At 29.3% G+C, this 15743-nt stretch overlaps 1 protein-coding gene across 1 annotated transcript in view; it reads right to left on the reverse strand.

Annotated features, from left to right (window-relative positions):
* Positions 1 to 6550: 6550 nt before the first annotated feature.
* The window catches only part of LOC108721423 (neuropeptides capa receptor), a 32258-nt gene continuing 23065 nt past the window's right edge, over positions 6551 to 15743 (reverse strand). The window contains exons 4-6 of the mRNA XM_018445969.1: positions 12811 to 13053; positions 8567 to 8909; positions 6551 to 6965 (exon numbers count right to left, since the gene is read on the reverse strand). Of these exons, the coding sequence (XP_018301471.1) occupies positions 6716 to 6965; positions 8567 to 8909; positions 12811 to 13053 (836 nt within the window). The 3' untranslated portion in view covers positions 6551 to 6715. The remainder of the gene's footprint in view (positions 6966 to 8566; positions 8910 to 12810; positions 13054 to 15743) is intronic.

The raw sequence follows: 15743 nt of genomic DNA on the forward strand, positions 1-15743 counted from the left end.
TTGACTGCTGCAGCCAATTAAAAATGCTATGCCATATTTTACCATCTAATTTGCTGCAGCAGCCAATCTTTTTTTTCAGTGTGGACTTTTTGTGTCCTCGATATCAATTTCGATCAAAGTCTTCCATCAATCACTACTAGTAAATTAACTAAAAAAAACCTCGTTTTTTGTTTGAAGGTTCTGCCATTAAATTTAAAATTCCAACATGCTTTTAGGATATTTTATATTTCTTTTTACATTCGTGATTTATTAACCTACTTACGTTTCTCGCGTTCGATTCGCTCAAGCGTTTACACGAAAACAAGTGTTAACACAACCATTAAATACCGAAGTCTTAATTAGAGAAGACACGGGTGATCGATGGCATGCCGACCTTTTCGACAGTTGGCGATTGATCGGTGGCAACATGGAAGTTATTTAGAACTTCGTAAATTAACGAGCAACGAAGTTGTTGCTGCACTTTGACGCGACGCCTGCATGTTCCAAAGTTGATTCCCGCGGGAAGTAATGATTGCGCAATTAAATCTTTCGGGACAGATGCGACACGCCGACTGGTTTAATCTGCTTAACGACGAGAGCTGTTAGGGCTCTGAGGGTTCTTACATTTGCACCTCATTTTATTCCACTGTTAAATAGCGATTGGATTACGAGTCGGCATGAATACGGCATGGAATAGAAACGCAGTACTTGCAATTGCAGTGGATTATATACAGGGTTGGCAAGTAATGCGTTACTTGTAATGTTGTAACGGCCGTTACTTTGTTGTCGTTATCTTTGTTATATTCGAGTTGAAAAAGTCATTCTGCATTGAAAATAACTCCTAATTTGTAACGCGTTACTTTTTACTCGTTACTTGTAACGAGTAACACATTACGCGTTACTCGTTACTTATTATTTATTTCAGTAAGAAACGCGTGTTGGTGACAAGTTACTTTTCAAAGTGGATTTTCCAACCTTAGTACAACCTTAGCATTTAGTTAGTTAGCGTTACCGTCATTAAAAATTGCAATGTCATTATCAAATTTTATTTTTATTATAAAAATTTAATGTTTATTATAAAAACTTAAAAAATAACGGCAAAGTAACGGAAAAGTAACGTCTGCCAATCTTGATTATATATACAATATATATATATATATATACATACATACATATTATTCGTGAACTGCTAGATGCCGGAAATTTATATCACCAATGTTCTCTAATTATTTATAATGACATTACTTTTATTGGGATATTGATTATCTCTTAAGGATGTATCAGGTGTATAATCTCTGCAAAAGTGACTGAAAATGGAAAATAAATGCTTTATACATATTAAATATATATATTAAGAAAAATCAATATTAATATTTAATAATACTATTTTATAGCTTAAATGAAAATTTTTTTATTCACATAATTTTACACACACACGCACACACACACACACACACACAATTTTACATTAATTACTTTTTAAGAACATCTACTTTTTATTGAAATATAATTTTTATGCAAGTTATAAATAGCCGTTTTTTTGAATTTTTAAATACAATATAGAAAAATCTGTATATAATTATTTTATTATTTTTTCATTTTATTAAAATACATATATTACATTTTTAATATTAGAATGGCAAATACAACATTTTTAATATTTTCTTACCTCTTTTATTTTGGAGTTGGCACACATAATTCTTTCTCGTAGAAAGGCATAATTACGATAACATAGTAAACATAACGATTTTTATCTTGGAATTTAGTGAATGAATTTTCCGTGATTTTGTCGACTGAGAAAGTTACACAAGAGAAATATATAATTAAACTTGCTTTAATTAAACAGACGGAAATAATGCATGAAACAGCGAGCGCAAAGTGATCTCTTGAGGAAATTCCTTGTCCTTAATGCATATCCTTTACATGCGTCCCGCTTCGAGCGTAAAATTTAATACCTCTGTGAGATAATATTACCAGTTTTCTAGAAGATTCTTGTGGGAAAATTAATATAAAACAACACTGGACACATTCATTAAAGCATAATTATTTTACATTAAAAAAACATCATAATTATATATACATGTAAAGACCTAATGTAAATATATATAATAATAGTATATATATATATAAATATGTACATACACTATTTAGGACATCTATTTAAAAATTTATCGATTAAATTGTTTGCGAAATGAAATTATTTAATACTACACTGTTAAATTTGTAATGTCAAATTATACCCAGTTTGAGTTACTTTTAATTATTTAATTATGCTTCTACTCAATATGTTGTTAATTTAACTAAAATAATAGAGTTAAACAATTTAATTAAAAAAATTTATCAAATATATTGACTCAAATTTAATTTACTATTTATTAACAATAAGCAAATAGATTGTTTACGTTTAAACTAATCACAGAAATGGATTGTTTACCACATATGGAAGTTATTTTGCCACACATGGAAGTTAAAATTAACGAAATGTTATTAACTCAAGGATTGAGTTGTTCCTTTGATATCTAACAGTGCCCATTCAATTAGACGTTTCTACAAAATGGTTTCAGGAATAATGCCATTACGATGCTTGCGTAATAACCGCCGCATAATAGGTCTTATTAACACGCTTTCCTTTGAAATGTTATTTCTGAAAACTAAACAAGCAACACAAGTGCAACCTGGCTTTCAACTATCTTGACATTTTGTTACAGTACACTTACCTTAGAATTGTTTAATTTGTGCTTCTGGCAAATCTGGTAATTTGGAGAACTTAATATTCGAAAGAATATTTTCTAGCATATATTGGTATATAATAAAAAACATTTAAAACGTTAATTCTTTTGAGGGTGCATAAGTTATAGTTTTTATTTAAAAAATAGTTCTCACGGTCTCTCTCTCTCTCTACGATATTTTTATAATTTTTTTATTGGCAAATGACATTATCGAATGGTAAATTCTAGTTGCATCTTATTTTGAAACTTCAATTTTGTGTTACTATCATTTACTGTCGGCTTTGCCGTGTTACGTTTAATCAAAACGCGATTATTGAAATTTCACTTCATTACAATAACGTTTATAGCGCAGAATATATTATCTGTAAATTAATGGACAAACAGAATGGATTACTAGAAAGCAAAATTTTATTTGTCATAATGCATCTCGTTACATTCACGATGTACAGATTTTTAAATCTTGAACGAAGCCGCAGCGACTTGTCCAGTGCGAACGCCGCGGGCGGTTTTTTTCGCGCAAGAACAGAGTTGCCATAAAACTGGAAATCAGGAAAATCAGAGAAATATCAGATAAATTGAAAACAGTCAGGGAAATCAGAAAAAAGTCAGGAAATTTTGTAAAATTTTCTAGAAAATTAAAATTCTTGGTTTTAAAGAAATTTAATATGTTTACATTATACTCATGCAGTTTTAGAATACTATCAACTTAACAATTAAATTGAAGCGGTATCAACAACGTTAATAATGATTTGCTATGTTAAATTACTCTCTTAATAAAATAATTGATGGGGTTTCTAAATAGAGATAAAAATACAAAAAAAATATTATTGAAAGCATCAGGGAATTTCATGAAATTTTAGGATGAGGAATTTGTAACAACCCTGAAAAATCAATCAAAATCCTGCGTTTGCCGCATGCGGATGAGCAGAGAGCTAAAAAACATTCCGCGACCTGACTGTCCGTACGCGAGTTAGTGAGCGTTCGTCCCGATAATCGATACATCTCAGCGATAGTTCATTTTACCCGGGAACATTCTGAAAATGAAAATCGCCCGATCACAATGAAGTCCCCGGCGACGTGTAGATACGAACTCTGGCGAGTTTGATTTTATTTCTTTTTCCTTTCTACTCAGCTGTCTCTCTGTCCGTTCTCTCGCTCGCATTTGAATTCTTTATGCGCCACTCATTCTGTACCTGAGGCACGAAAAGTAATTCCTCTACCGACATTCTCTTAAGATTACGTACTGTAGGATCCCGCTCGCGTGCAATCTTTTGTACGAATACATTATGAAATCCCTTTTCTCTGATCCCTTTTATCCATCTCGTGCGCGTATACATACACAAATACAATACCTACACATTCGCACGAATATTTTTTCCTCTCATGAGGATAAGCGCGAGATAATCGAGTTCTCGTTTTCAAAAAATACAACACGAACTTATTTCGTAAACCGCACCTTAATCGCAAGACTTCGTGTCCGTTTATCCTGTAAAAGCTTTGTTCTAATCGAGACGTAGTCTCCTTTGAGCATTACACATACACAAGGCGCTTATCGAACGCGTTGTTGGCCGAGTCCACAGAAACTGTCTGAGACCTCTTATCTGTCTCGTTGGTGGGATATATTGAGGATCCGATAAGTATCTGTCAGCCCTTTTCCGACGGAACTCGAAATCGAGGATTTCCGAGAGGAATTTACTTTCCTTCATTCTTTGCTTTCCGTATGTCATTGTCGAGAATTTATTCCTCAGGTGTCCGGACGATTCTTGAATCCGTTTGAAAGTAGATATGTAGTTCCCTGTCGACACATCGCTCGTGTCATTTTGTTCTTTTAGACATCTATATTTCACGTACTCTCATAACTTTTTCGCACTTGTGAATTTATAATAATCGTCAAATGTTTGCAGGCAAAATGTCAATAAAATTTTCAACGATCTCGTAGAGAAGTTTTATGAATGACAAAATAGAATTACAAGACGAGAATCAATAACCTTAATAGATCATGCAAATGTTTGATGTACTGTATAATCGTAGAGAATCTAAACATATAAAAAGTGATCGTATAATACTATGTGGTAAGAATAGCTGAAGGGGATCTAAAAGTTTAGCTCTATAAATAAAGATCTGAAAATAATTTTGTTGAACCATTAAAATAATTATGTAGAAAAATGATTGCTACAATGTCAAGATGTGACGTTGCTCATCATGCTTGTGAGTGTCCAATATAATTATTTTAGTAGTCCAAGAAAATTATTTTCAAATCTGTAGCTTTAGCTAAAATTTTAGGTATTTCAAACAAAATCATTCTTTCCATGTTAGGTGTATAAATAAATTCCTATTGTTCTTTTTTTTCGAAAATATATCTATTAATATAAAAGAAACGGTACAAATATTTCAATTATTTACTTTTCGAATCTGTCACTTTTTGTTATTTTACAAACAGCATACGGATGTCGCGGCGAAAGAATGCACGTGATTTATCGTTTACATCCTTTACCTTTTTTAAATTTTTCTAACCTTGGTATTCTTGTTCTTGGTATAGTCTTTTTGATATAAATTGTCTATCAATCTCACATACAATATTCCCCATAAATTATTCTGATTACACTTCAATAGCGGTTTTACCGTGATCAAAATAGTGAAATATTATTATACAACGACTACGTTTACGCGACTCGATTTACATCGAAGTTATAATATCGATGTTATAACTTTGACGTAAATCGAGCCATGTAAATGTACTAATAGGCACACAGAAAAATTTCTGATTAAAAATGAATGTATCAAAAGATTCTGATTACATCAATTAGAATTTTTATTATCTCAACTAAAATTATAATAGATTCAAACAGAAAATTTCGATTTATCCACGTTTAACCAGAATTCGAATTAACGCAAACTTTTTTTTAGTACGAATATCTTTTCAGCGTTTATTTTTAATTAAACTAAAAATGTAGTTAATTGTCTAATTGCAAATCATATAACTTACGAAATGTAGGTCGGTTATCCTCATTAATAGAAAAATAATTAGACGCGAAAATGTAAATATACTGTTGTTAACACTATCTAAAGTTGACTATAGAAATTTATTTATACATATAACTAAAATAATTTAAAAAAATCTTTTTTTAGCAAAATTATTTGCGCGGTTGTTTTATTCGCGAAATTTGTTTCTTTATCACTTACATAAAAATAAAAAAATATTATAGTTACATTATATAAATTACAGTTATAATCTTGAGACTACTGATAAAATAATTATTAAAATTAGAAGTATCCAAAAATTTGATTTCATTAATTTTTGTTGAATTATATTTAAAAGCCTGAAAGGCTATGTAATAATATTAGGTAACTTATGAATCACTATTGTGGTTAACGTGAAATATATCAATTACTATTGCATAAATTCCGAAGCATTTAAATTTCTTTTGCACTCAAAATTGCATACACTAATTGTAAGATTTATTTGGGTTCCACATCAGATTAAATTTTGTCTTGTAACTTGATTTCGCCATTCGTATACATATTTTCTCCATTAACGCGAATTTACTAATAATTTTGTGTTGTATTAATTAATTTATTTAATTACTTATGGAATTTGTTTAATTTCGCAAAATCTTTATTGGAAATTGCGACTTTGCGATATTCAATATTGTAATAAATTATAAATATAATATAACTTACTGATATTGCTAAATTTTTCTTGATTTAATATATTCACCACGAACACTTCACAATTTCGTTTGAAAGCGCATTCAAACGCAACTTTCCACGAAACTCGATTTTTTGTCCCGGTTATGAACACGCTCCTCAGGGAAGATCTCACGACACGTTTGCCTCTGGAAGTTGTCCTTCAATGTAGGATAATACGCAGCGTCCGGTACGTCAATCTCATCATATTTCCGCGTCACGCGGAAACGACACGGCTGCTTCTTGTCGAGGTCGCAAGTGGTCCTTATAATCCTTGTGCCGCAACATTTTTTTCTTTTTCCGTCGGAGTAAGCCAGAGATCAGATACACGTCTCATTCGCTGCAATCGGTGAGATACCGTCTCTCGTCTTGTCTCCCGATTTAAATTTGGTCCTGCCGTTACTTGAATGCGCGACGAAAGGGGATCTTGTATCTTGTGGCTGCATGTCAGGAGTAAGAACATCGCACGGCATCCTCTCTACGTCGTAATGGCTTACGTCGTCATCTTCGTCGTCGTAACGTAATCTTATCGGCGAACGCAGCATCGCGCTCGTGTGCGACACGTTGCAGCTGAAAATGAAAAAAAAATCGCACTTGTCTTAATTATAATTGTGGATTCCGATTCCGGTATTTTTTAACGTTTTGAATAAAGATTAGGTATACTGATCAAGCTTTGAAATGATAAGTAACTTAAATGAGCTATTAGTAAATGTTAATTCACTGATAAGGGAACGGTCAGAACTGTTTCTCACCGATTTTGATGCTTTTCCTCACTGATTTGGACATGTTGTAGAACATTAAAAAATATTCTCGACCCATATTTTTTTATAGCAGCTTATCTCGAGGTTTAGGTTGAAACACCCCCTTAAAGAAAATGGATTTTTTCGTTTTCAGCAAATATCTTCGAAACTATGCCGCGTATAAAAAAATGGTTTATACAATAGTTTTATAGTATTTTATACTATATATATGTATATAATAGTGTATTCATTTTTTTTAAATCAAATTTTTCAAATTAACCCCCACCCTCACTTATCAGGATTGCAAAATTAAAAAAATTTTTAAAAACAAAAATTAAAGAGCAATCGTGGAACCATAATATTGTTATACATGGATATACCATTATATGAATGGATTCGGCATCCGATGCTTTTTAACTTTTGTTCTCAAAAATTTTTTTAATTTTGCAACCCTGATAAGTGGAGATGGGGGTTAATTGAAAAATTTGATTTAAAAAAAAATGAATACACTATTATATACAGCATAAAATATGGTAAAACTATTATATAAACCATTTTTTTATACGCGCGGCATAGTTTCGAAGATATTTGCTAAAAACGAAAAAATCCATTTTCTTCAAGGGGGTGTTTCACCCCTTAAACCTCGAGATAAGCCTCTATAAAAAAATATGGGTCGAATATTTTTTGATGCTCTACAACATATCCAAAGCGCATCAAAATCGGTGAGGGGCAGTTCTGACCGTTCCCTTGAGAGAGAAAAAATGATTGCAATTGTCATAATTTAACTGTAATTTGTAATTATTTTCGATACAAATATATATTTTTTTATAGAATTATATATATAATTAAATTATAGACAATACATAATGAAATTAAATTAAATAATTATTATTAACATTAAAGCAATAACAAATAATAAAAAAATGAAGCTTCTTATCATAATTATTTTACTGTACAATTATAGTCACAAATACCAATAATTTTTCTCTCAGTGTTTTGTATTTCGAAACTAGATTATAGAAAATTGAAGCATAGAGTTGAAAAATTTAAGTTTAATTAATTTATCAGATTTAACACTTTCACGTATCGTAAACGGTTCACTCAAATTTTTGTATTAATTTAATATATTTTTTTTAGAATTTACGTTTTAAAATACATTATTTTTATATTATTTATTACTTATCTACTTATAAATGTATTATTATTTTGACACTAGGAAATGAGTATCAATTTAATACAAAATATTTAAATAATGTAATTACATTATGTTAAATTAATACGATAAAAATTTAACACAAAATTTTAACAAGAACTTGAGTGGATTGGTTTGAACACAAATACAAAGCTTTATTACTGTGTATTTTCTATAAGTAAATAATCTCGATATTGATAGGACTGACGAGAGGGTAAATTAATTACGCGAGTGCTTACTTGAGGCTACGTTGGTAATGCACACTTCTTATACGAACTAGCTGGGACCCTCTTCTGGATCCGCATCTGCACACCGTGCTATCTTTCATACTGCTTAGGTCGTCCCTAGTGATGATGGGGCTCGTCGGTGTGCAGTACAACGTCTTCTTAAATGCCAGTCTGTACTTAGCACTCATCACGTTGTATAGGATCGGGTTAACGGTGGTGCTGAAGTAGTATAGGCAACCGCCGAGTGGATACAGCCAGTCGTTAATGTCACTAAAGGCCGACACCTGATACACGTACAATAAGCGCTGAGCGTGAAAGGGCGCCCAGCAGATAAAAAATGTTACCACGACCGCACCTGTGGAATGAAGCCATTGGTATCTTTCATGCAGCCGTATCGCTATTTTCATTTCTTGAGAATAAGGAAGAATGCACGAGGAATGCCACGTGAAAAGGATTAAAAATAATATAAACGTTTTTTTAATTTTGCATGTAGTTATAACTTACTAAAAAAAACTTAATTTTCAAAAATAATTAAATAATCTCTCCTAATAAAATTCTAAGTTATATATAAATGCTAAAAGATTTTCTTTAAATAAAATTAATGAAATAAAATGTGTTAAAATATTTTATAATAAATTTAAATTTAATTAATAAGTTTAAAATTAATGGGAAGGTAAAGACGTCTTCAAACATTTTTATTTATTGGAATCATCAATTTTTCATGAATCTAAAAGTATTCCGAGAACGTAAAAATCTGTAATCAATTTATCGATTTTCACATCATTCCGTACATCCATAACGAGTGCAGACATGGAAATGTTGTTTTATTTATTTCTTGTCTTAATGGAAATGTATTCATGCAATAAAAAAAAATATATACGCGTTCTCTGTTTCTGCTTTTTGAGGTAGCGAGATATTTATGGAAATAACAGAAATGGAAAGGATGCAATATTTATTATCAGCGAGTATTTTCAATTGCTTTAGAATGAAAAACGATACGAGATCCCAAACTGTACATCAAATAAGAGAATTTATACTGAGAGCGCGATACTGAGAAATATATTGGAACAATGAAACACAGATATTCATGGAAATTTAAATGATATTCGTACTTCTGTTATGTGCGATATGCTCTCGCGTATTGCTGTAATTTATTATATCGTCGCACTTGTATAGTTTACGATACTCTGCTTCCGTGAATCAATAAATTTGTCAACGCATACTGCTTTATAGGTTTTACTCATTGTCAGCTCTGTTATCTTCGTGGCTATAGAATAGGAAACCTAAGCAGCTTGATGATTAATCGATGCTACAAATGACTTCCTCTTTATCTTCTCGGAAATATGCTGCACGGCAGTTTACAAGCGCAACGACATAGACATAGAGAAATGACATTCATTGTTAGGAAGCTGACCTTACGCAAAAGAAAAATTATTTCCAGTAGTAATAAAAAACTGAAAAAATAATTTATTAAGCATTTAACCTCATTTAATTTGAATTACTGCTTAAAAATTGTATCGAAAGAATATTTATTGTGTGTTAATAATGATGAAATGCAATTTAAGCAAAATTTAATTGTACTAGATTTTACCAAAAGAATTCTATTTATATGCGTTATTTTAGATATACACTGAGAAAAAATCTATTAAATCTTAATATATATTTTTTTAATAATACGAACTAAACATTTACTATGAACTATATGTATAAGTAAATGTTTAGTATTATTGAAAATGTTTCGTATTATTGAAAAAAATAAATATTTATTCAATAAAAAAAATAATAGTCCTTTTAACACAAATTAATGATTTTTATACCATATAAATATGTTTACATTTAGTAAATTTTTAGTTAGTATAATTAAAATAAATACTTATAATTTAGTATTTTCTTCAGTATATATACAGAAACTCCGAATGTTTTTTTAATATTTGAATTTATTCTTCCAACGTAAGTCATATTTTCTTTCTGAACGTATTGAATGAAAAGTTGAGAATAACGGAAATTTGAAAAGATCTCTTATATTGTATGTGATCAGTGTACTTTCATCCCTTTTTAAAGACCTGTTTTTTCAAGAATAATATTTTTCTTACGACGAGAAATAATACTTAAAGTTCCGTGTTGTTGTTATACAACGTCATATCTCTGGGAATAATTAAAACCAAATTAAGAAACTATTTGCATTATGCAAGCATTACTTTTCCTAGCGACGTCGGATAAATGTTTTATTGCTATAATTATCCATAAACTTCAAGTAAACCTTAAGATTACATCAACTGAGGAATCGAGTGGAAATGCATAGATGTTTCGTAAAGAAAGGAACGAATAAATATCAGAATTATAGGAGAATAAAAGGTGTCAGGTGTCTCGTTACAAAGTTGATGTGAGAATAGGATAATTTTGGGCCGACACCGGTTACCGGACTGCAAAAGCATCTGATATTATGTCAGTATGTTATAGAATTTTAACAGCCACCGTCATAAAATGCGCATGTAAGAATGAAAACGGTTCTATGTGGTTACCGCATGGAATTTTGACACCTCCGTAATAAGTTTTCGAAAACGCAACGTTCGCAATACAACCCCTTGCAATTTATCGTATATTGAAAATATTGAAGCACGCTGATAGAGAAGCTTGGACAAGATGTATGTTATGGAAGAAATATAACGACGTACATTTTTGTCGAATTTCTTTACCTTGCTTAAATAAAATTTCCTGATACATTTTACGAGCAGTTATGAAAATTTTATAACTTTAATATGATAGTATAAGCCATTATAAGGTAACTCCGATATTTACACCGCTACAGAATTTATGTAACAAAGTATGTCATGTGAGATATATGAGATATACAGCAAACATGCAAGAGAGGATTTAAAAAAATTTTTTAAATATAAAAAATAAGTATTTTATATTTTTAATTTTTTTTATAGTAGCAAACAATATAAAGTTTTTATTGGTATAGTTTATTTAACTTAAATATAGTAAATACTTAGTACTTGATAAATTAAGTTTGAGATACTGTATGGCATAATGCAGATAAAAGAATTTTAAATTGATGAGAAAAATATTAGATATCTATATTTTTCTCATCTATTTAAAATTCTTTTTTCTGCATTATTACCTATTGGTAACAACGTAAGTAAAAGAATTCTAAATAGATGAGATCTTACCAGCATTATAGATAAGTTTAAAGAGTTCATAAAACAAAGAATAATTACAGCAAATGCTATAAATTTATTTTTATGTAAAAATTTTAAATGATGATTAATAAAGCCCGGTAAAAAATTTTTTATACATTAATAAGTATAAATATATATAAACATACATAAACACGCATAAATATTTATAATCATATATAATTATACATGCAATATGTCCATGCATCTTTCTTTCTTTTGTAAAATTGCTTTTTAGTGTACTAAAAATAATAATAATAAAGTGTAGTAAAAATAATAATAATATTGAAAAAACATCAAAAATATTTAATGGGACTATTTTTGTATCGTTTGTTTTAGAAAAAATCAAGTTTGAAAAAATGTAAAAAAATTTGCTCTTACATAACTATGTATAATTTTACATGCAACTATATATGAACAATTCTTATACATTTTTTCAAACTTGATTTTTTCTAAAACAAACAACGCGAAAATTTTCCTTTTAATTATTTTTGATGTTTTCTCATTATTATTATTAATTTTAGTACACTAAAAAGTAATTTTACAAACTAAAGAAGGATGTATAAACATGTATGGACATGTCATACATAATTATACATGTTTATGAATATTTATATATGTTTATGTATGTTTATACATATTTGTATATATTCATGCATGAAAAATTTTTTACCGGGGTTGAATAAAATATTTTTGGCTAAGGCTGTATATGTATATCGAAGTTACCTCAATATCAATCAAAAATATACATGCGATATCTTTTGTAGCTTTACTAGTTTAGAAACAAGTTACGTCCACTTTGTGTCGAGCTCAATCAATTCATTTGACTTCGTTCCTTTTAATAAAAGAGACTGATAAAACGGAACGACAGTTATACAAAATTCTATTGCGAATGATTTATAAAACATGAAATAATGTATAGTAGTCTCAGAGGTGTAAAACAAATGCGGTCGAAATGAAACGCGGGGTTAGCTCGGTGCTATAAATTCGATAGGCCACGTTGCGTAAATTCTATGTGTGTGTTTTCTTGTGATACGAATGTGATATTGTGGTGTTCCGGAAAAGACGGAAATTTACTGAGCATTCGGATGATGGCTTTTCGTGATTGAGCCTGCCTCGTTTCTCCGTGAACATAACCCTCGATGCTGCGTCCGAGACCGTTGCTTTGTATTCGAAGGCCCATCCTCACGTACAGCACCGCTATGGATAACATCGGTACGAGGAAGAATATGAGGCAGCTGAGTTCATAAAGCGGGAATTTTGGCATGTTAGGCAGTAACATGGCACACATTGCCGACTCCTCGGAATGATGACCGGATCCTGCAAACAAATGTAAGAAATACATTTTTTTTTTATTCTTCCATTATTATTTCCTACATTCTCGCTCTATAGATAAACCCAACGAAGAGCTGATGAAGCTTTATTAATCTTTTTATATTAATGAAAAAATTAATACTTAATTTTGTTACTTGACAATATTAAATTAAAAAAGATTTATAATCTTTTCAGTGAAATTACAAAGTCTATAATTTTCGAAGCGGGATCGGAATTATGTCGCGTACATAAATAAAAATCTCATAGTATATATAATCGTTAGTAAATAAAACTGTTGGATATTATGATATTTTTTTATAAAGTTTATTTTAGTTACGCGAATAGTAAAAATCTGTATTTAGTAATCGTAAACAATCATAAATTATTATTAACAGATATTAATCCAATGAATTTTAGGGAATACGCCGCGCCGGTTTTGTTAATAGCCAATAATCTAGAATATAAATTCTTTTGTAAATGGAATTTCGTTATAATCTTTCAACTATTGTAACTGTTGGATTAAAAGCTTTAAATTATATCAGTACAAAAGCATATATACAATATATTATAATATGTTCTGACTAATTAATTCGGGATTGAATAACCACTTATCTGTGCAATGAGTAAAACGTATTTAAATAGTTTAAACGGGGTTTTGAATACGTAATTTGAAATAATCATTCACACGTTTTATTATCATAGAGATTGTTGTAGATACAAGAGTAGGATAAAAAATTTGTCTTTGCAAATAAATTTATAAAATACATAAATATATAAATTTATAAAATATTGAAGTATTTAAAATAATTTGTAAATATCAATTTAAATTTAACTTAAATATCTTTAGAACAAAATTATAAAAATTAAAAAAATACAGTATCGTATATATACTTCAAATTATCTATAAACAAAAAAATTTTAATTAGTTTATTTTAAATTGTATATGTCGCATAAGAAATTAATTATATCTTATTTCGTTTTGCACATAAAAATTACTTGAAATTCATAATTCGTAAATAGAAATTAGAATTCTATTTATTAATTTACGTGCGGTGTAAAAATATTCACGAATTAAAAAATCTTCTAAAATCATTACGCAAGTTTAAGTTTATTATGCTAATATTTATTAGTTACGTAATTTATTTTGGATCGCGCTTCAAATTTTAAAAATAAAAATAATTTGCTCATTATCATTTCTAGATTTTGAAAGCTTGGAGTAATTATTACCGAGATAAGTAATTTGAATATAATAAACAATTATATGTAATATATAATTCGTTTATTAATAATGTTTCGTGTATTTTTTACGAGATTCCTTAATTAAATATTTTTTTAACAACTTGCAAAATATATTTTGTGCTCACTGACTTCTTCGCTCGACTGAAGTGCAATTTATTCGTTATTGTTTTCGATTGAGAGTGCGAAATAATATGCACATTGTCGGGTTGAAAGATTTAAGGGTGCGTTCCGAATTACGAGTATGCATGAAGCGTGTGATGTATCATTTTATTTTTCTTTATCACTAGAACAACAAGGACAAATGAATCATTGAAATGATGCATCATGCGTAATACGAAACGCACCCTAGGATTAAAAAATATACATTATATATGAACTGTTTATTGGTAATATTTTACACATTTTTCGCAAGAATACATATCACATTTGATGTCGGGTGTGTCGTACAAATTACCACGCAATCCGTATTCCGATCGTGATTAATATATTGTGATTCTAATTAGGTGTGAATGTAATAAATGAATCTGTAAGAAGGAAAAGGATAAAAAGAATGAGAAAAAGTAGGCCAAGGAAAAGAAGATCTGTGAGACATTACCGATTTAAACAAAATACTTTGTTGTTGGGGCATTGTATTTGTAAAAATACAAATTATCTTCTATTTTAATTTAAGATAATCTGTGAATATATATAATATTATAGATAGATGCAACATTTCATAGATCTATTGTCTTGAAATAGATAGACTACGATAAATCGATGCTGTTATTTAATTCTGTAATATTTGTAATCGTCAATTTATCCAATTGATCATTTATTGACATTTTAATGCAAAGAGTTATATTATATTTAACAGAATATTAATTATATACAAGATGAGTTGCTTGAAATTAAAAAAGTATTAATTCTTTAGCATAAATAATAAAAAAATATTTACAATAGAATATATTAAAGTAAAAGAAATATAAATAAAGATGGAATTATTTTCGTGAACAAAAAATTATCGTCAAATCCGATAAAATTAATTATTATATGTATATTTTTTTTACAAATATTTACTACTCAGCCAAGAATTTCAGAAAATGCAATCGAGAATATCATGATGCAGTAATGATATTAATAATATAATATTTGAAGAATTTCATTAATTGACTATAACTGTAATTGAATTAAGTTTATAACTTAAATGTTATTACACTTGAATTAATTATATTACTTAAAAAAGTAATAAATAGTCGGGAAAATAAAAATAAAATAAAGTTATAATAAATAAAGAATATTGGTTGATATATATTTAAAATATATGAATATTTTTCTGGAATTTCTTCTAGATGTAAATAGTATTCTCACATACACATTTTAAAGACGATGAAAAAGATTGGCACAACGCGCGCGGTATATATTATATATATACAGGGTGTCTCAAAAAAACTGATCGAAACACAATGGGGACGTAGATT

Source organism: Mycetomoellerius zeteki, unplaced genomic scaffold (genome assembly GCF_001594055.1).
Source record: "Mycetomoellerius zeteki isolate Tzet28-1 unplaced genomic scaffold, Tzet1.0 scaffold172, whole genome shotgun sequence".
Classification (NCBI taxonomy): domain Eukaryota; kingdom Metazoa; phylum Arthropoda; class Insecta; order Hymenoptera; family Formicidae; genus Mycetomoellerius; species Mycetomoellerius zeteki.